The following is a 22,003-nucleotide window of genomic DNA, read 5'->3' as shown; positions in this document are numbered from 1 at the left end:
CTGCAAAGTCTCGTTTCATATCAAACACCGAGATTCAAACCGTCTTGTGACATGAGGCATTGAATACAGTATGAGAGAGAGATGGCATATCAAACAGGCTGCTATGCATAGTAACAAGCTAATTAAATCCTAACTTTCTTCTCTCCTCCCCCCTGAGCAGAAGTCCACAGCCTGCCTTGCAGCCAGATCCTGTTCCTTGAAAGCAAAAGATAAAATATGTGCACAGCCAGCTGAGATAAGAGAACGTGGCGCAGATACCCATGCCTGAGCGCTGCAATCAGTTCTTCTGGACCACACAAAACATCAGTTCTGATGGTACCCGACAAGAAATCTTACCACAAAACGCCGTTCAGCTTTAGCAGTTTTAACAACAAGAGCAGAACAGGCTGCTTGAGCAAACTGTCCACAATATCTCCGAGCCAGACGCATTGTCGCCTCCCAGACTGCCGCTCTGCTTTTCATTTTTTAATGCTCAGACGTACTGAGTCGTTTCTCCTCAAACGCCATGTGGAAAAGGCTCATTAATGATTCAGCGTATGACTGGCCATTTGGCCTCCATTGGTGCAAAATCTGGTGGGCGGAGCCAAACTGATGTCAGCAGAGATGATGCTGGATGCAAGATGGAGAGCCTTACGCATTAGTGTCTACATTACTGCAATTGGAAGGTCACCAGGTACGCTACAGTTTGAACAAAATCTGCGCTAAAATGATATGTTTTTGTTTTCTTATGCACATTAAGCATGTATGAAAACCTCAAAAACCTGCAGTGAGCATTAGGAGTCAGCGGGCTGTTAATATTTCATACAGGCTATTCTTGGATCAATGCTTTCAAAGGACCAATATCATGATTTATTCACACACAAACAGTCGGCCATGCTGACAGTGACGTGCCGATGATGTGGGGGCGCTCCACTCCAGTCCCAGGATGTGGATTTTACAGCAGCTGCAGCGGAGAGGCCATGTTGTTCGACCACTCAGAGCTCCCATCAATAACCTGCTCCCAGTCTGCTCAGCAGCTCTCATCACAGCATCAAACTAATAAAACGCTAAGCAGGATGCTTATCTGTTTACAACCCGAGAACCTTGGAAAAGCAACCAAACTAAAAGGAGTAGCATCACCAACCTGACATCTTACACATGTAGGAGGAAGATGTTGTAATTTTCAGCTATTGCTCATATAATGATAAAAAGGCAAGTTGTCAGAATTTTGAAGGAATGACACATTTTAGGTAATCAGCAAATAAATCAAAACAATTGATAGTTCCTTTTTGGATTTTTAAATCATTAGGACCTGACCACAGCAGTTAGGCTGAATCCCATTTTCTATGGTTAACCAGCCACTTTATGCAGGTAGTGGGTACAATATTCTACTGAGCAAGTGGGAAGGGAGTCTTCCAGGAAGCTGATACGACACTAGTGTTTATGGATTTCTTCTATTTTAAATAGATATAATAATATAATATATAAAGACACATGTTTAAAATATTCTGATAGTAAAATATTTTGAAATGGGTAAGGGTTATACAATTAGAAGTGTAATATCTACGAACAATACAAGCTAGACTATACAGTTCTTATCATGTCATTAAAAACACATTAATTGGAAAAATATTTAAATTCAGGAGTTGATTAGCCTGAATAACCCCAACAGCTCGTCGTTTCCGAGGGTTTTCACTTCCCCTCTTGGCACCTAATTTAGGAGAGGATTAAAACTCCACTGAGGACTGAGACATCTACATTTATCTACATTACTTTTAAAGCTTGTTAGGGAAGAACAAATATAGAGGACCAAATGTGCCCTAAAGAGAAATAAATCTAATGCACAGGTATTTAGTTTTTCAGTACAATATTGCCAATATAGTATAGCTGCACAAGATCAAGAAAATATTTAAATGAAAGACTGTTGCTGAAAACTGTTGATGTTGATTATATTATACATATTTTGACATGTTAAACATTAAAGATACACCACTCAGGTGTGGCCAGTGAAGAGTCCATCCAACTGGCCAAAGACAACTTTAATAGGCTAGTGTAACAGTCAGGCAAATAAATCCCATAATATTTTGGACCCAAGACGCCTTTTGCAACTCTGATATTATATTGTCCAGGTCTACAATATACCAAGAAAAATACATTATAATGCACAACCATTTCAAAACAGGTTTACTAATCAACAAACATTCTCATTATATCAGGTATGTTCTTCTAAATGTAAAAATAAAAATATTTACCATATACAGAAATATGACATTTTTTCTGTTTTTGATGGTCAACATGAATTAAAATCAATTTATTAAATAGGGATGTTCAATACGTCATTATGACATCAGTCTTTGTTAGTCATTTTTTTAACATAGCAGTATTGCTCTGTAAGGTAAAACTAGGCCAATATAAACCAACAATGTTTATTTTGTTGTTTCATGATGTTGAAAAGGTAGATTATAAATTTAATATTGTCAAATATCGGCCCAAGTATTCATATTGGTCCATCTCTATGAATCAATATTATCTAATAGGGGGTTTCATTTTAAAATATTTTAAATTAGGACATTTGATCTCTGTTACTATTATTACTGTAGTGGATTTGGTGTCATAAATAATGTAAACTTAAAGTATTTCTATTTTTGAGTTGTCTGGTAGCTTGGCTCCACTACACAACACAGAAACAACTGGGACAATGTACCTTATAGAAACAGCTAAAGGTCGAGGGTGAAGGGTGAAACAGGATTCACCTTTGGACCGATAAAAAGCCTACTAAATGGGCTAATAAACAGTTGTCTATTTAATAGTCATAGGTCATCATTTTTAATTTAATCATAATTTCCAACAACTCTGCAAATATGGGGAAAACAGATGAATCAAGAGTTCAATGGAGATTAATCAAACATAGAAGGTAAAACAAAGGAAGAAACTTAAGGAAAGTGTTAAAAGTTTACAAGAGGAAGACAAAAGCAGAGGACAGTGTTGGTGACTGTGACAGAGGAAAACCCAGATCCTTTCCCAGAGCTGTGAGCAGATGGCACTGAGACCCAGATCAGACCGGACTACAGACAGTAAAGCCTGTTTAACCTGCTGCAGTCATCTACAACAAGGCCTGACATCCACACACAGAATCCTGTGATATGATGAAAACATTCAGCCGCATCCCGACAACCAGAACCAGAACAGAACCAGCAAGAGGTCTGGGATAAACATAGAGAATGTGACTGAGTGTGGCCCTGAGCGAAGTCACAGGGACACAAACAAACAGGAATGCAGCAGGTCCGATGGGGCGGCTGTGTGCCGCTAAGAGGATTAGCTTCAGGTTTTGTGGGAAGTCTACAGTCATGACATTTGGCAGATGTGTGTCCCTCTAAGCTGGATATTTAGTTCACCACTATTTTACGGAAATTTATTAGGCTTCATGTAGCGTCTGAACATGAGGAAAAGGTAAATCAGCAAGGTTAGTGAAAGATTTTAGTCAGAGTTATATCATAAGAGTTGCCAACTCTGCAGGACTTGTGTGCTTCTGGCTTTAAAGTGATGAAAAGGCAGAGATGGAAGCAGGCAGGATGTGAGCTGGACCACCTGCTCGGCAGCATCCAGCCTGTCTGCTCACCACCTGCAGAGCAGCGCCAGTCTGCTGTCAGGGTCTGTAGCCGCTCCACCAGCAAAACCTTTGAATTACGCTGGAAAAATGTTCTGCTTAAAAAGATTATGGAGAATTCACACAGGGATGGATGTCAGCTTGCCACAAGGAGGACATTTTCCAACTTCAGCTTGATTCTCATTCCATTTATGCACATATTTAAGGTTCATTTCATTCATACTCAAATGTTATTTTAAGGAATTCTTCAGAGAAAAGTGAGAAAGTTCAGATCCTTGGTGTGACTCTACACTACCCGGGCCTGGCTGGGGGTCCAGGGCCAGTGAGCGGAGGCCTTACCTGGTAAATGTCTGACAGGCTGCTGCTTCCAGAGTCACTGGTGATACTACATCCTGAGTGGCTGGACGAGACGTGGGTCACCTGTGGGTGTAAGCCGTCAGCCAGGTGCAGTCTGCTGAAGTCTGCAGGGAGCTGCGCACACACACATACATACACACAACATACACACACATGGTCAGTGTCGGTCAGCCCAGCAGCCACCTCTGGTCGAGCGCTAACACACATGCTGACTGCCACGGACTTGGCTCCGGTGTGTGGGGACGTGAAAGATGAAATTGATGGTTTTATGCTGGGTTTCTATAAGTTTCATGAGGTTGAATTAGATCTTCTAAAGCTGGGCTAACTAACTTTTACACCTTCTAAACTGTTTTTGCATCTGATAGACCGGTAGACTCGGTTTGAACAAAACTGCAACATTTGTTACATTATTAGCTGCTGTGGTTTTCTTTCACACAGAACTGTGTCAAACAAAATAAACGCTTTGAGCAACCTGTTCCCCTCCTCACATGAGGTGGCGCTGCACCAAGAACCACTAAAGGAAATTACACAAAAACCTCTAAAAAAGATACTGAGTGCAACTTTCTTCTTCACAAATGTAAACAAAAATGGAGACTCTGGTGTGTTTAGTCAAAGGTTAATCACAGCCGTTGCAACACAGACTGCTACAGAAGATTCTCCCTGCCCAAAACTATCAGCATCTACAGTAAGTCTTTGAAAAAAATTATACACGTAACAAAATTTGATTTCCCTCTAGGATTATTTAAGTCATTTTGAATTAAATAGTTTTAAGACCTGTAAAGTAAATCTGGACATATTTGAAACTGGGACAATAGACTTATGTACTTCTAAGACCCTAAGAAGACTTTGTCATTCTAAGCTTTATTTATTAAAAATAACAGCAAAAAACTGGGTAATAATTCATTTCTTAATTACGCACCATCAACAGAACAAAAACCCAAAAATCTGTGATTCTGAAAAAGCTCTTATTTATATACAACTTGGTATTATAATACATTAAGCGCCAAAAAGGAATATTACTTTAAAACTTTAACAACATAAAAATAATTGTGCCTGCCTGATTTTGCATCAAGTCATCAATTTAAGAGTTCACTAAACCTGCTATTATGTAAAGCTAAAAGGGAAACAAATCTGACAAAATAAACTCTCCAGGGGCTCAAACTCTGAACAAAATAGCTATTATAGTGTCAAAATTAAATCTGAAAATAATTGGGTATTTTTATTAAAACGGTGCTCAAATGCAGAAAAAAAATACTCTTAAGGCAGAAGAAAATTCTCTAATTAATGCTTCATAAGCTGAATAAACTAAACAAACACGAAACAGTAATGGGGGAAACCCCTCTGAGTAATTTATACTGCATAAAGTAGCAGCTGTAATTAAAAATAGTGCAAATGGGCCAACCCATTTCTCTATGGAGATGACCCCGAAATTTAAAATACACCAGAAACAGACAAATAGACCTAGAACCTCCAGAAATGCAACTGCTTTGTGATTTTCTCTGATTTTAATTTAGCTGGGTTATTAAACAACAGCAAAACTAATTCTGAATATCAATATCAGTCCAACTTTTCATATCTTTCCTCCCTGTTTACAAGTTAGTAGTTTTTAAATAAATCCATCATATCTGATTAATCAAACCGGGGAGAGAAGAAACTGGTTCATGGTGTCTGTATATGTGAATATTTTATATTCCATATGTTTTATTTACCAAATATTTATTTATTTAATACTTGGAAGTGGGATCATTTCCTCTGAGCCCCTTTAAACCTAACTTTTGGCTGTGGCAGATCATTAATTTTAGATTTAAATCCCCAAAAACTCAAATTGGTTTGATTTAATAAACCAACTTTACTCATCAAGAGGCTGGAAAGTTGGAACCAGATCTAAACATCTGGAGAAGATTTGGTTTAGTCTCCTCCAAGCTGTTTGAGTTTAAAGTCTTTGAATATATTTTTTTGTTTAAATCTTTCCCTAAACATAAAAACAGGCTAATTTTCCATACCAGCTGTTTAAAATGGGTACGACCAAGGGATTCAAACAAAAAGAAAAACACCGAGTTGAGTTTCTGATTGCAGGTCTTTAATTATGACTTCATTATGGGGTTTTTGGATGTTGGCGAATAGGTTTTCACACACCGGCGGCTGGTTTTGCTTAAGTCTGCCAACAAAGTGACAAAGAAACTGAAGATCTTGGAAGAGTCGTTGAACAGAGCTGTTTATTTCTGAGCTGCTATGAGGGAAAAATGTGGAAAAATTAGACGTATCAATTCAAAAAGTGCCTTTCTGTGTCAGCGACAAGAGACTGGGAGCCAGACAGTGGAGCTCTCGCAGCACTGAGGTGTGATGTGATTACAGTGTGTCAAAGATTTCCATCACGTTTAATTATCTGGCTGGCTGCACTAACCAAAATGGTCGACCGGAGGACCCAGTCAGTCGCTAACCCCCCTCAGGCTGCGGCTGGTGGACGGCCATGTGAAAGCCTCCACGTTATTACCACTGGCTGGGCAACGCTGATGAATCTACTGTTGTCTCTCCATTAATGAGCCAATAGAGTTTCATCACATCGCAGTTTTTTACAGTGTAATACAAAATACTCAGGTTGAGAGTTGACAGGAAATTCACGCAGGAATCTATGAGATAACACTTCAAGTTATTTAAAGTTACATTTTATTAAGATTTCTGAACAGAACCTCTTCAAGTTGTTTTAGGGACCTAATGATTAACCTCCAACTACCAAGAGCTACGCTGTTTATGTATTATGTTGGAGTAAACAACACCTGGGGTTTAAAAAATATATTTTTATTTTGCATGTTTGCTTTATGCTTATGCTTTTTCACAAAAGGTTGAGCTGTTACAATATTTCAATTTTTTTGAGGGTGCATATTGAAACATTTTTATTGTAAATGCAAGTTACTGAGTAGACAGGTGGCATTTTTATTTATATATGATCCTCTAACCTGGAAGTGATCAGACTATTAGCCATCCCAGAGGAGTCCCTCAGGGTTGTGCTTTAGGCACAATCATGATCCTGCTATCCTTCTTAGTCATTTTCTGAGGAAATGTCTTTGCCTGGAAGAAATCCAGCTGTACTGCAGAGTAAACATCTCAGCTTGATATAAATCATCAAACCCACTGTGTTGTCTGTCAGATATTATTAAGAAATGGCTAACTGAGGACTAGCAAAAGCATGCCTCGGTGCAGCCAAATCTACAAACAAGCACTTTAATAGAAAGAGTGACAAATTTTATCATCAATGAGAATAGACTAAATTCTTCCAAGCAAAGAACATTGAATACTCCAAAAAATTTACAAACTGAATGTCTTTCCTTTAATAAGGCAAACATACACATTGCCTACAAGAATCTGACTACTTTATCCATTTGATTAAAAAACTGCATCCTTTGTTTTTATTGAGCAAGTACTTTTATGTTTTTTGTTAGTACAAATTATATTTTTGTGCTCCACACGTACCTTTTGGCCGATTGTGGCCCATGTGACACAAAGTTTGCAGACCATTGTGTTAAAGTGTTTCACACCAGTGACAGAGGCATGTGAGGAACAAAGTGAGAGCAGGGGAGGCGGATAAAGCAAACGGATAATAAACAAGTAATCCTTTCTCTCCGCTCATTTAGGTCATCCGTCTGTCGGTCAATAAGCCAACGTCCATTCGCTCTATGAGCATGTGGTGGCCTGTTGACCTCTCCGGCCCAACGGAATGCAGGAGACTGGATCAAACTGGATGCCAGTAAAACAACGACATGCTCATTAGGCTTATCCAATAAGTGCACAGCCATGAGGCCCAACATCTACTCTCTGTTGTGAGCGCTGATTGACTGAAAAATCCATACTTTAATTCTGCAGTTTAAACATGTTAACGATATAATAAACATGAACTACATCATGAATTTGTCATCTGAGCTGGTTCTCTGCTCTGTTCTGCTTTAAGTTCAACAATCTCTTGAAAACAAATGAGTTCCGCAAGACCACGGGCTGAAAACACGTCCAATCAGGCGTCACGGGGGGATTAGGCATCGCTCTAAAGCTTGAGCCACAACTCTCAGTTCTGCTTACATGTGAGCAGATGTGGTGCTCCTTAAATTACATTACAGACCTAATGACCTAGATTGCTGGGTAGTAGCACTGGCGGCCTCTCAATCTCTTTACTGCTTGCATGCAGCCAGTGAATCTGACCTGCTACACTCCATCACTCGATCAGAAGACAAAATAAAACTTCTTAAACAGAGATTTAGAATCTAGAAGACATTTTAATAGTGATTTTATTCCTGTAGCTGGTTTAAATTAAGGCGACACTATGTCATTTAAGTTATTTGAATGTGTTGTTAGATTTTATTAAAACACTACACTAGCTAATAAATGGCAACTGAGAGCACATTCAGATTCTCTCACCAAGGCGGCAGCTTCTCGCTTTCCTGAGCCTTTGGGATCAGGAGATTAAAATCCTGTTGGCAGGGCGTCTGATTAAATGAGTCTGATATGCTCTCTGGGCTTTTCCTTCACTTTCTACATCTCCATCAGTCAGACCCACACAAAGCGAGTCACGCTATTTATCATGAAGAACATACTTTTTACTCCACAACGATAAAACATGCAACAAGTTGTAAAACTTTATCTAAATGGAATTACTGGAACGACAGTCACTCAGTCATGTCCTTGAGCAAGAAACTTCTTCACCCGGTTTGCCTGCTGGTGGTGGTCAGAGAACCCGGTGACGCCGATTAAATTTTAGCCACTCACTTCTGTTAGTCTTTCCCAAGGCAGCTATGGCTACAATGTAGCTAATTACCTTAAGCTTAATGTAGATTTAAGAACATTCTATATTTTTGTGCATGCATGTGTAAATGAAAAAAAAAAAAGAGATTTCCCACACACTGTAGTCTGCCACAAATAATGTGCCAAAATACCCACAAACTTGTTTTGACATGATTTCCAATTGACATTGTTTAAATGAAACTCCTGGTGCCATGTTTAAATCCGAACATGAAGTCGTGGTAGAGTTGAAGCAATCGGTTTGGCTGACAGGTTTTAGCTTTGCTCTACACTGCCCCCTATGGGTTTGGCATGTTTAAAACAACCCTCAAGGGCAGATTTGTGTGGGTACATGTGGATGAAACAGTGCATGATATGTTTTTAAACGATTTATAAAAACATATTTGTTTTTATAAATTGTTGGCTACATGTGTACAAGTCCTGAATGGGTCCTTGGATTTGATAAAGCTCTACACAATTTACGACAGATTAGAGGGGTGACAGGAATTGTAAGCTTGAAACACAATCTAAAATCAAATCTTTTTCCAATTACAAAATGCACCATCATAACCACTAACAGGTCGTGCTGACAAAACTCTTCAGTAGCAGTAGAAGGATTAAGGTTATGTTCTGTCACTGAGGTGCTTATTAGAGCTACTAAAGCAAGTTGCTCTTTTTTCCTGTCTGAAGAGTCTGATTCTACCTGAATTTAGAATAAAAACGCAATTTTTAATTACTTACTTTAATCTTGTTGAATGTCACTGGTGGATATTACAACCAGTAACATCAAATGCTAAAGAAAGTTGAAATTGTCTGAACTGTAGTGATTTTGTTTTTGTTCCGAAATTGTGTCCAACTGCGAAGCTGTGTGACACCAGCTGTTCTTTCGATCACTGACATTAAATCTGATACTGACAAGTACAGACATTGAATAGTTAATGATTTAATAACAACCTAATAAATCAGAGTTTGTCATCTCAAGCAGAAGGTTGGAAAACCCTGTCCTTTATTTTGTGAAATATATTTTCGAAAAAATGAAGGGAGTAATTTTATGGGGGTTTATTTCAGAAATGGATAATACTAACATCAGCAGGTTTAAAGCTTTGTGTAACTGGTGTAAAACATAATATATAATATAAATAATTTTAGTTAGAATAAATAAGCTGATACTGACAAAATCAACATGGTGTTCAGAGTAAACCTGTTTAGCAGAAATTTGGGTTTTTTCATATATTGCATTTGAAAAAGAAATGACATCACCAAAAACTAAGGGATGTTAAAAAAAATTAAAAATCAACAATAACTGAATTTTGATGGTTTTCCCACTGTTGCAGTAAAAAGCTACACTAGAAATGGAAATCACAGGTGTTAATGGGTAAGATAAGCAGCCATGGCATTACTGTCATGGCAGCAAATGCTGATGGGAAAAACATTATGATGCCATTACTGTAATAGGATCTGTTAGCCCATTGGGGGTATCCTGCTGAGATAAATTGTTGTTTACAAAAGCCCTCATTTGTGTGCAAATACCATATAAACAAAAAGTCAGAAAAAAGAATGACTGCTTTAGGTTTTTTGAATCTTTTGTTGGGAATTTTGTTCACTTTTTGGTCTAATCTGAAACTAAAATAAGATATAAAGGGTATATTAGTAATTAAAAATTTAATGGAAAGCAAGTTTCCACATTTACAGACCACTATGCTTACAGACATTTTAGCATACCAGACAAAAAAGTTACTTATACAAAGATTTTTATACATTGGCTACAACAGTTTTAAAAATTCATACTGAGCATTATATCATGCAAAGCATGTCAGAGGCTTTGGTATCCTGCAGGCCTCCCTGAGGGGAACAGCGTAAACTGTGAGAAAAGCGGATGAGATAACTCATCAGCAGTGACACATTTACGGCAATTACAGGAATATTAAGGTGATTTTTTTCCCTCCACAGCATATGTGCTCTGCAAACCAGGCACTGTCCATCACAAAGATGTACAGCCTGCTGTTTGCATGTGCTGGAGTGTGTGTCTGCGTGTGGTCGTGGCCTGTGAGTGATGCCAGCAGCGCTGACAGTCGATCAATCCATTTACTGTTCAAGTGCAGATGGTGTCAGGCCTCTCCGAGTGTCTGCCGGAGCTGCAGGCTGCTTCCAGCACCATGGACAGCGCCACCAGCAACAGAGCGGTGGATCAAATGGTTTCAGCAGGTGAAAAAATACAAAAAAGGATTTAGTTATGGATTTCTGATCCTTCTTATCAGTGTTTTTAAATGGAAACCAGAATGTAAACGCCCACTGTAATTTTCCTCCCATGTAAAACAGTGTCTAATGTCATGGCCACTTCTAGAGGATTCACATGCAACTACTGACACCTTCGTGCAAAACGAGGGCAGAGGCGTTGTTCTTATTGATGCCCAACCAGAGCTCGCATCTAACCGCATCTAAATCACAGACATTCTCTAAAACACAACCTTAATGTCACTGATGATGCTGATAAAAACAAAGTATATTTAATTGTTTTAGATGAATATATAAATCATTGCGTGCAGCTAGTATTATTAAGCATCTGTGAGTGTGTTTGCACGCGTCATTGACAGCGAGCACATGGCGGCCGTTTCTAGTACAACACACTGACACACATCTGAGGCTCAACGGGGGCAACGATCAGCCTCTGATCGCGTCCTTGGTCTGCCCTGCCTTCATTCATCCTGCACAGACTCAATAGAAATCCGATGCACGTCCATTACAGGGCCGGTAATCATATCTACAGGGTCATAAATGATGAGGGGAGAGGAAAGAAAAAAAATAAATAAAAAAAATAAGAGGATGCACGTCGATAGGCTACTTACCGGGGTTTTATCTTGCTGGCTCGGGACTCCATTGCTGTCTGATGCTGCTAATGGTTTCATAATGAATAAATGTTCACCAGGCTAACATCTAACATCCCAGACCTGATTTCCCCTCATCTTCAATAACCCGCCCCCCTTTCTCCCTCAGCTGTACAGTCTCTGCTTGATAGTTTTGGGAGTATCCGCTGTTCTCGGCCCGATCCGGCTCTCCAAAGCAGCGACACCTCCTGCGTTTATTCCAGCTGGATCATGAAAACCACACAGAGGAAGATCGACAGAAAAGATCCTTTTTTTATCCAAGTGATTAACAGCCTGCTTCTTTTTGACTGTCACATCTCCAGTCGGGGAGCAGCAGTGTGCCGATAAGAAAGCAGAAAAAATGAGAAAAAAAAAGATGACAAAAATGGCTGACAACACTTTCACTCACGTTTGCTCCCTCCGCCTTCCCTCTCTCTCTTCCTCTCCTTCCCTCTCCCTCGTACGGAAAGTGAAGCGACGCGCACGCACCTAGAAACGCCTTTTGTGCACCATTAGATTATTTCAAGCCTGAAACGGCTGCAGCCTCCAGCGAGGTACACAGTGGTTTGTTTGGAGCGGCGTGTGTGGATGTGTGTCAGGGGTGGAGGGGGAGGAGGAGAAGGGGGTAAGAACCTCCTCCCAGTCTGACAGTGATGCTGCTGGAGCGCTCTTCTGGCAAATTCAGAGACGGAAATAAGATAAAGGAGGATGAGAGATGGAGAGATGAAGGACAATCTGATGTGGAGATCAAAAGGTAGCTGGATAGATTGATGAGTGATGGAGGTATGAAGGCATAGGGCGTTGAAGGGGGGCAGTAGCTGAACAATGCAATCATTGCACTCTTTTTAGCACAAGACAGCAGCTGGATTCGGTTGGCATAGCAACGGACTGCAGGAAAGCCATTTCCTGGGCGGGGAAGTTGTAGCACTTCCTCCTCGGAGAAGCAGCGAAGAGGAGATGGAGGTCCAGCTGTAGCTGCCACTCAGTGGAGATAGCCATGGCAACTAGGCGACTACGAGCCCCCGCACCCACAGAGCCAACCATCCAGCACCCCCATTCACACATACACACTTCAAACACACCCACACCCCCTCCAGGGCCTTTAGTTGCTGTGGCGACGGAGGCAGCGAGACATGCTGAAATGGAGGGAGGGGAGAAGAGAGCATAAAAGAGACGGTGAAAGTGGCAGCATTGCGAGCCACTTCACCTCCACTCAGCTGGACCACAACGAGCCACAGCGTCACCAGGAGACGCTCCAATCACTCATCAACCGAGATGCTAACTATTCACTCTGTAGCACAAATTACGAAATACACAAATACACTCAAGATACATACAAATCTTTTTTTTAAAAATTAACTTGTACTTCAGTTGCATCAAGTTACATGATAAATTTAAAAAATCCAACCTTTGATTTGACAAGAACTAAGTGCAACTAATTACAGTTATCAAGATATGGTGTGACCAAATTAGTTCATGTGGTTCTTTCCTCAAGTTGTTTACCATCAATTGTTTCAAAGTCCTGCTACTAATTTGATATGGGGCTGAAAAAGACTAACTTTTTCTGTTAAGTATCTGTAATATCTATATCAAAGCATAATTTCACAAGATGCTCAATATTCCTCACTTTAAGTGTACGAGTTCTCATAAATGCACTACTTTATTCTCATAATATTACAACATTGTTCTGGCAATATTATGACTTTTTAAAAAATGTAGTCTGGCCATAATATGCTCTCATGAGGTTAACCTGAATTCAGAATCTAAATAAACAAAAGCTCTAAAACACAAGATGATAGATCTGCTGCCATCACTCTGAACTATGTAAAGCAGAGGAGTGTATTGGTGAGAAAAAACAACAACAAAAGAACAGATTTTCCAAAATCATAATCTTCAAGAACCATAAAACCCATAACTTTAAGTGACAGATTAGACTGATGCAATAAGAAGTGTAGCGATTTTAAGGCTTCACCAGGGGTGCCGTCATATTTCTTTTGTAGTTTGTGGAAATGCTGAAAGTAGATGCAAAGAAGCTGCCTTGTGTTTTTGCTAACAGTATGGAAGAGAAGGCAGATTTGCAGAAATAATGGATGGAAATGTCAAACATGACAATAAATTGTGAAAGAGCTTCAGTTCATGACAAATCAAGTTCAGTCAGAACAGAAAGACTGGCTGCAGCAGAAGAGAAAAAAACATGAAAACTGTTCATGTAATATTTACTTATTATTTATTATGTGATTAACTGGTCTTTTTACTGCAGCTCCATCCTTCTTTGTCTTTTTGGTGTTTTAGCTCATAAATTGCTTCAAACTATCTTTGGGAGAGTTTTATAAAAATAATCTACCATCAGAATCTGAATTAGTGCCCAGGACGCTGCCATGAGAAATGTTCAGTTTCCAAAGTTACACAATTACCTGGGAAATAGGAAAATCAATAACAATAATCCTGAATGGCGGCTGCACATCCCTGCTCTATTCATACAAGAAAAAAATTTATTTAATCATACATGTGTTAAACCTCCAATGCAACACTTCCAAAAATAATGAATACACAATCAAGAACACAAAAAATGTAATAAGCAGTATTTCATTGGACTCATATTTGTTGCGGATGGTGTCTTACACAAAGACTGAGTCCTCAGCCTGTGCCTGAAAAGTGGAGTACTACTAGCTGGTTTTGGAGCAGCTCCAGTCAAAGCAACGGGGGAGGTGAGTGGGAGGCGGGCTGGGGTGAGAGAAGCCTGGAGACCCGGGATGACATCACCTTTCCTACCCCAGCCATGATGTAATGTTTCAAAACAAGCACAAAAAAAGCTCAGGTGGTTTGCAGAGCAGCCCAGTCATTAATGTCTCCAACAATTGCCTCCGGGGGTGGGGGGAGGAGTGGACAGAGGACATCATTACATCACCGCAGCAACCAGACTGCGCCTTGGGAATATCAGAAACTCCTGCCCAACCCCCATCATCTGAAGCTTTCTAGCAACAAACCAATTAATCAGGCTTTTACTGACTAATAAACTAAATTTAAAGGAAAGGCAGGCACATTAAAAAACACACCCCCTCAGAATAACATTAAAGCTCTCATGTTCAGATGCAGAGAGTGCTAAATCCAAGAGGTGGAGGTGGGGGGCGGCCTCATGTGTCACTGTAAACACACTGCAAAGTGGGTGTGATAAGCAAGGCCATGCATGGTGCTTTACTTGCTGATGCGTAGCATTGGAGCCATAAAAACCTCATTACATCTCCAGAAAATAAACACATGAACTCACAGCGATGAGATTCCAGCTTTAAAAATGAAGAACAGGGGTGGATTTATAGTCATGTGTTCAAAACAGCAAAAGGGGCCCAAATTTTAGTTCTAGAGAGATTCTGAGTTAGAAAGCATCTGACATCAAAATAGTAAACTGGCAAAAGAAACATTGTATTACATTACTGTTATACAGAACCATAAAGCACAACAAATATAATGGGAATTTGCCTTTTGGTTGTGGTCAAAATTGACATCTAGGAATCTAAGAATAACATAAACACTAGACTGTGTTATTAGGTTCTATACAAAGACTTAGTAGAAATGTTTTTTGGGGTTTTTTTTAAACTAAAACTTAAAAAGCATTTATGTTTTTCAGGTTTGTCACATTATAGCCCAAAACTTCTCTTCTAGTTTTGAGGTAAAGAGACTTCAACAAAAGTAGAGCACAAATGCAATATGTTAGGAAAATGAAACTATTTTAATAATTCTTACAAATAAACACCTGAAGTGTGTCGTATTGTGTTTGTTTACAGAAAATAAATTTTTAACTTTTGACACAGATTCTAATTTAGATTTGAATATGAACTTTGACTAGGCCTTGGTTTTCATGATGCTGGTTGTTCTTTGAGCCGGAAACAGAATGGCTGCATTAAATCACACAGTTACGTGACCCATTATTGCGCTAAATATTATTTAGGGATTTCGGATTAAACGGGGAATGTACATCTGCACACCACCATTTTAAGGTTTTTATTTGAATACATTGTATCATTTTCCTTAAGTATGCAAAACGTTAAAGGGTTGTGTGGTTTGAATCTTTCTGCAATGCAATGTCTATAAGAAGCTGTAAGGAGTCAGAAAATCCAACCACACATCGATAAACAGCCGGTTAAAAGTTCTTTGATCAAACGTGAACGTTTTGCTCCTCTGATCCTCTGAAAGACCTGCAGCATCCATTAGAAGATCAGAGTCTCAGGTTTTGATTTATTGACCCATTCCTAAACGTATTCAGTGAATTTGTTTGAAAGTCAACAGAAAGCCACGTGCAGCAAGGACATTAATCAGTGACATGTGTCCCATTACGACGGCTCTAAGTGGCGTTGTGAGAGCGGCAACAATGATCTAATAAAGAGACTCCATTTTCATAGCTGCTGCAGCTCATGGGATTACTTCATTTTTCAAGCTGTTGTCACCTGCACAGTGCTCTGAAAATAATTTGATAGAGACTCGGGCTGCCAGACACGCCTAAAAGATTACACTTCTAGGTTCATCGGGGCAAAACATCTGTTGTACTAGAGCGCCTGCTGGAAGCAGCATAAATCTGGGAGGAACATGAACTACGGTGCTTTCAAGAGAATGAGTAGCACACCAAGAGCAGAAGAAGTTCATCAGTAACCTAAGGTTTCCGGATCAAGTCAGATAGTAACTGAAAGGTTACGACCTGTAAGTCTTTACTTCTTCAGGTTCAACTGTCAGTTACAGCAGGAGATGTTTCATGCTTATGATGAACACAACGTTCAACTTTAATCTCTAACTGCATCAAGAAAGGGAAGAGATTCTCAAATTCAAAAAGTATATCAATGCAGTGGTTATAAAAATAACCTAACCAACTGATCAATATGGTTCAAAATTATGTATTTTATGTAACTGTATGAATATTAGCATTTATTTGGACTGATAATAGACACAAGTATATAATAAAACACCTGCTAAAATTAGCAGTAGTTTTCAACAACTTATATTTGCCGTTTGGCTCTTTATGGAGTAACATGATTACGACAAGCGGATATCAGCAGGTTTATTAGCTGAGCTGTCTGCTCAGGCAGCAGTCGAAAGAATCTCAATATATCTAAAAAAAAAAAAACTAATAGAAACATCTCTTTAGTTTCACAGGATTACACATGTTAATGTTTTCCAATTTTTATTTTATTAAACATATTTTAAGATATCTACTCAAAGGTGTAGGCCAGACTGTCATATTAGTCTGTAGTGTCTAATCAAGCAAATTAGTTCAACCGTAACCTGATCAAACAATCCTATTATGAGCTTAAAGCACCGATTTTCATCATGTTTCAAAGACACAAATGAGGAAAACTGTGGGATTGTTGCCATGCAGGCTTACTACCATTCAAATAGATGTTCTCCATCTATCATGCTCCAAACACTCGGTCTCTAAAAGGACCTGGCAACCTAAGCTTTCTCTATACCACAGGTTGAAAACTGAAGCCCAGCCAATAAATTAGCAGTTCTTCTCCTTCACCTGCAAAATCCTCTATTTCAGCTGAACTATTGAGCCAAAAATATCTGCTCCACTTTACTTCAACGCTTAATGTTTGATATTAGGCTATTAATAACAACAAACAGAACTATTGTCTTTGTGGTGTATGCTGGGGAAAAGAGGCGTGGGTGTTTAAATCAAGGAAACAAAGGATACTTCAAATAAAAACTGCACAGTCTACCCACACACTGCTGACAATAAAAGCATGAAGAACTCTTTTCACTGTTGCCACTTCTATTTATTTAAAAATGAAAACTGAAACGTAAACGAGAATGAATTATGCACTGCAATAGCATTGAATTTAAACAATTGTGATGTTTTATGAAAGAAACACTGAAAGTTCAAGTGGATCATTGAGAAACCAAGCAGTCACAGATGCAGGATGGGGAATAAATGTACAATAAACCCGTTCTGCTTTGATCACTGCCTTTCCTACACAATTTCCATGCGAGAGTGAGGCTTCTGTAACTCTGCGCAGCTGAGGCAGAGCAGGCAGTCACAAAGGACAGCTCTAAAAATAGGAGCATGGCTTTTCTGCAGCCGAGTGGCAGGTTTGTTCTCTGCATTTACCAGCAGGTACGAGCGATCAGCGCTTTGAGCTCTGATCTCTTCCACCTCTCCCTCTTAATCCTTTTCCGCCCGGTTACTGCAGCACCCTACTGAAAGACTGAAAAAGCTGCAGATCTATTGGTGTAACAGCATTCTATATGTACCAGAATTATTAAAACTGAAATCTTCCATCTGCCACAACAACCAGAATACAGATAATATTAATCCAAAGAGCCCAAAGATAATCTTCAGAGAAAAAACATGCACCTCAATCATTTCAATTGTTACCATTATCACACTTTACAGCCCTATAAGTTGCATAGGAGTGATAGTTATCATCCCCCTGTCATTACGTGACAACTGGATGTGGTAGTGGTTGTTTTTTTTTTAAAAGTAAAATCAAGATAAAATGGATGGCAGCAGCAAAATGGGTGTCTTTTATCAGTCCTTATTAACAATTCAATTCATATTGTTGACGTGATGGTAATAGATTTGGAGAGCGGAGCATAGCTTCCTTTCCGTCATTATCAGAGCCCGCGCCTGCAAATGGAAGGTGTTTATTGAGGAAGTCTGCTAGCAGCTACAGATAGGACGAATGGGGAATCAGACGTAGATAAGCCTACCGAACACATGCAGCTGAAAAACAAAAGACGCACAATGACAACAACAGACAAACACAGCTAATGGATACGGTACCTTCGGTTTATTGCATTCCTGGAAGCCGAGTTAGGGGGCGAGCCGTGAAAGGAAGCAGAAGAGAGGAGAGTTATCAAATACGCCACTTTTCAGCTGTGGGTGTGAGAAACTGGAGGTGCAAACCTTGCTGACTTGTTAAAAATAAATCATACACCTGGTTTTATCTTTTTCTATCTCTAGATTGGCATATGAACTGTGAAACCTTTGCAATGAGAATATCAAAGTTATGAACAAAACAGCAGAAAAAAGTTGTGAAAGCCAAGTTTCAACTAAATGCATCACAGAATGCACTTTTTACCAACAGTTTTAATGATCACTGCAGCACATGTGACATTAGTGTTGTGATTAAATAAAAGAACAAAAGCTATGTAGTCAACCCCTGTCTATCTGAGGATTTTTTTATACAACATGTCTAAAATATTTGAAAGAAAATTCAGCTTGGGAAGCTGAAATACAGTCCTGGGTGCTGATTGGCTGAACCCCAGAGAGTAGCGATGAGGAAGACTGTAGATGTTAGATGTTACAGTGATGAGAAGGTTTTTGCTGCAGATAGGCCTTGATTTTTGGGACAGTTCTGGGCAGCTAACAGAGTAAAGCTTTTCTCTTTATGTTTAAGTCAAATTAGCATTGAATTTGACGGTTCCTGAAACTATATGATTATAAGCAAAGAAAGAGAAAAAAATGTAATTTCTTAATGGTATTTTAGAAAATAGTTGAGCTGGACTTCTTGTTTTACCTCTGTGGTGACTCTGTTATAGTTTCTGCGTTTGAGGTTGGAGTTACATTTTAAACAGTCAAGCTGAAGGAAAATCAATGATCTGACATCTACCTGGAAGGTACAAACCTCGCTGACATGTTAAAAATAAATGATGCACCAGTCCTTCCAGGTTTGGGAATGTCTTCCTGGAGCTAAGGATGAGTTTAATGAAGATAAAAGGGATAAATCCAAATCAAGAACTTAAAAAGAGCTATGGATCCGATCTGCTATGCAGCATTTAGTAAAGAAGATCCATCAACAGCAGCCATGTTGACATTTCCTTCTAGTCTGAGTGACAGAATCCCCACAAAGACCTTAAGAGAGTGACTGAGAAAGAGATCTGAGAGAAAACCTGTGTGTGTGTTGGGGTGAGTGTGTGTATGTTGGGTCGACGGCTCAAATAGCTGATGATTTTAGAGGAAGAGATAGCACATGTGAGATAAGGTGCAAAATGGAGAGTGACTGAGAAATTGAGATCATCAGCCATTTGGAAGGGAAATATAAAAAGATCAAGTGTGTGTGTAGATGTGTGTGTGTGCAGATGTGTGTCCATTTTGAACAAGGCACACAAGTGTCAAATGACAGTGTTGAGTACATAGGAGGATGTGTTGAATCCTAAACACTGCCCTTTTTCACGCCCTGATTTATCCATGGAAAGAAATATATGTGAAATATTTATCTTGATCCTTATGAATCCAACATTTGTCTTCTTTGTTTTCAGTGACGGTAAAAAATATTTTTTTGGATTCATTTATGATACACTAAAGGACAAAAATTACTTGAATAACTTTAATTTGAGTAAGAATTAGGCTAAACAACCAACAATCCAACCCAGCATACCAATATCAATACAGTTTAATGTACAAATGAGAATTATTTGTGTAATAAAACCATTATCTCACTCAAGAAACCCGCAGAACATTTCTCTAATGCATCCGTGTGGCATTTAACTATCAAACTACAAAAGTTTTCCTGAATTTGTTGTTTGGGGTGAAATTGAGATCTGACATTAAAAGCAGGAATCTATGCAGTTCTATAAAAACAGCAAAATCCTGAATCCCTTTACTGCACAACTTTCTGCAGGATGAACACTCAACAGAGACAATGTGGTCTAAATTATTGTGCAACCTAATGTGATGTTTGCATTGCAGCCCTTAAACAGGCAGTAAGATTAATCTTATAGATGCTTATTTCTTTGATCAACATGACAAACCACTATGATTTTCCTGCACTTTGAAAATAAATGTAATAAATCACTTCTGAATTGATTAATCTCTGGCTTTACAGAGTAACAGGTGATGTATTGAACTCTAGTGATGTTCATCAGCTAATGGATGTTAATATTAATCCCAGTTCAGTCCTCTGTGTAACAGAATTCATTCAGATAAGAAAATAAACATGCTTACAGTCATGAGAGCAGACTCTGTTTGTGTTTAAGGAATTATCCCCCATTATGTTTGAACCTTAAGGGCCTAATAAAGTTCCCTTAACAACAGCTCAGCTTCAGATTGTTTGTCTTTGTGAGCCCCCCCACTGGGAGCTTCAATCTGAGTTGAGTCTGACTTTACTTTTTCACCCTTGGAGCTCTGCAGCAGCTTACGACCTGGACCCAGTGTTGCTCAGGGACAGGAGGGGTTCACACAGCTGCCTGCAAACAATCTGGGACCTGAGAGTTATACAACAATCTCTCTTTAATCAGGAAGGCCACTGATGCTTCTAGGAAAGAAATCGGTTATTTCAGGATTCACCAAGTATTATGACTGACATTTAAACATGATTAGCTAAGCACAAAATTAGAGATGAAGATATTAAAATGCCTACTGTGTGTTTCTCTACTAACAGGATTTTATTTAAACAAACATTTTTTTTTGCTTTTAAATTTAGATATCTTTCACTTTCTTTTCATGGATCTGATCATGTTTTCAACTTTATGATTAATATAGAACAAGCAGCTAAATAATTAATCATAATACTTATTAAATTGCCCTAACTCACTGCCAATCTATAAAAGCCTGACCTGCCAATCTCCCAAAATTAAGAAAATTATGCAGATTTATCCCTAATTCCTATGTACAAATGTGAAAACAGAAGGAAAATTTTAAACCCTGCTACAGATCTTGATCTGATGACAAGATGAGTCTGTGCATATAAACATATCTTAAAAAGTGCCTTTGATGACATCTCAGTCATAAAGAAACAAACATAATAAATTTTGAGCTTCAATAATTTCACATAAAAAAAAAAATCAACAGACTTTTAAGTCCCTTCTAATATACATCAAAACAGCATTTAAATCTTGGGCGTTTCTTAGTGTCTCATTTTAACAGAATTTAACCGCTTTACCAGTTTTTCAAAGGGCAAAATGCTGTTTAATCATCCTGTATCATCTTAAAGATGGCGACGTGGAACAATGTTTTTGTTTTGCCTTGATGTTTGTTTGGCTTGGATGCATGTTCTCCTGGCATCTATAGGCATGAAGAAGTAGAGATTATGGACTGATTTTCTCTCCATGGTTCCACACCTGTCCTCACATCTACCTTAAAGATGATGACTGAGATAAGACCTTTTCTTCTTTTGCTTCAAAGAATTTCTTTGCTGTGTTTCTCTCCTCCTCAACAAGCCTCAGGGAGGAAGGAAGGAACGTTTGGGTTGTGCCTGGCGTTTTAAATGCTACAGATTAGCATACTATGCCAGTTTAGCAACCGCCAATATTCAGCATCTCTGTCACGCCAACCTTCTCCTTCAGCAACAGCGTTATTATTAAATAATCTGTACTTCTAAGTTTGCTCTCTTTTGGTAATGCTGGTTGTCATGGTGCAGGCTCCATCCTTCTCACAGGATTTGTTCCGAGCACAGAGTTCAGAGTTCATGCAGAGATGTCGGGCCATGAGAAAGTTCAG

General features: G+C 39.0%; 1 protein-coding gene across 13 annotated transcripts in view; it reads right to left on the bottom strand.

Moving 5' to 3' along the window:
* rapgef2 (Rap guanine nucleotide exchange factor 2) overlaps positions 1-22,003 on the bottom strand; it is a 103,031-nt gene that overhangs the window by 21,226 nt on the left and 59,802 nt on the right. For 8 of the 13 annotated variants that reach the window (XM_023328806.1, XM_023328812.1, XM_023328808.1 and 5 more), the window contains 2 exons: positions 18,347-18,364; positions 3,926-4,057 (listed from right to left, as the gene is read on the bottom strand). The exons of 1 other annotated variant lie outside the window; for it this stretch is intronic. In XM_023328806.1, coding sequence (XP_023184574.1) covers positions 3,926-4,057; positions 18,347-18,364 — 150 coding nt within the window. Of the gene's footprint in view, positions 1-3,925; positions 4,058-11,556; positions 12,137-18,346; positions 18,365-22,003 lie in introns of those variants that run through there. 4 more of the 13 variants (XM_023328809.1, XM_023328811.1, XM_023328817.1 and 1 more) reach the window with 3 other exon arrangements.

Source organism: Xiphophorus maculatus, chromosome 23 (genome assembly GCF_002775205.1).
Source record: "Xiphophorus maculatus strain JP 163 A chromosome 23, X_maculatus-5.0-male, whole genome shotgun sequence".
Classification (NCBI taxonomy): Eukaryota; Metazoa; Chordata; class Actinopteri; order Cyprinodontiformes; family Poeciliidae; genus Xiphophorus; species Xiphophorus maculatus.
The sequence above is the reverse complement of the archived record's forward strand: the minus strand, read 5'-3'. Positions and strand labels throughout refer to the sequence as shown.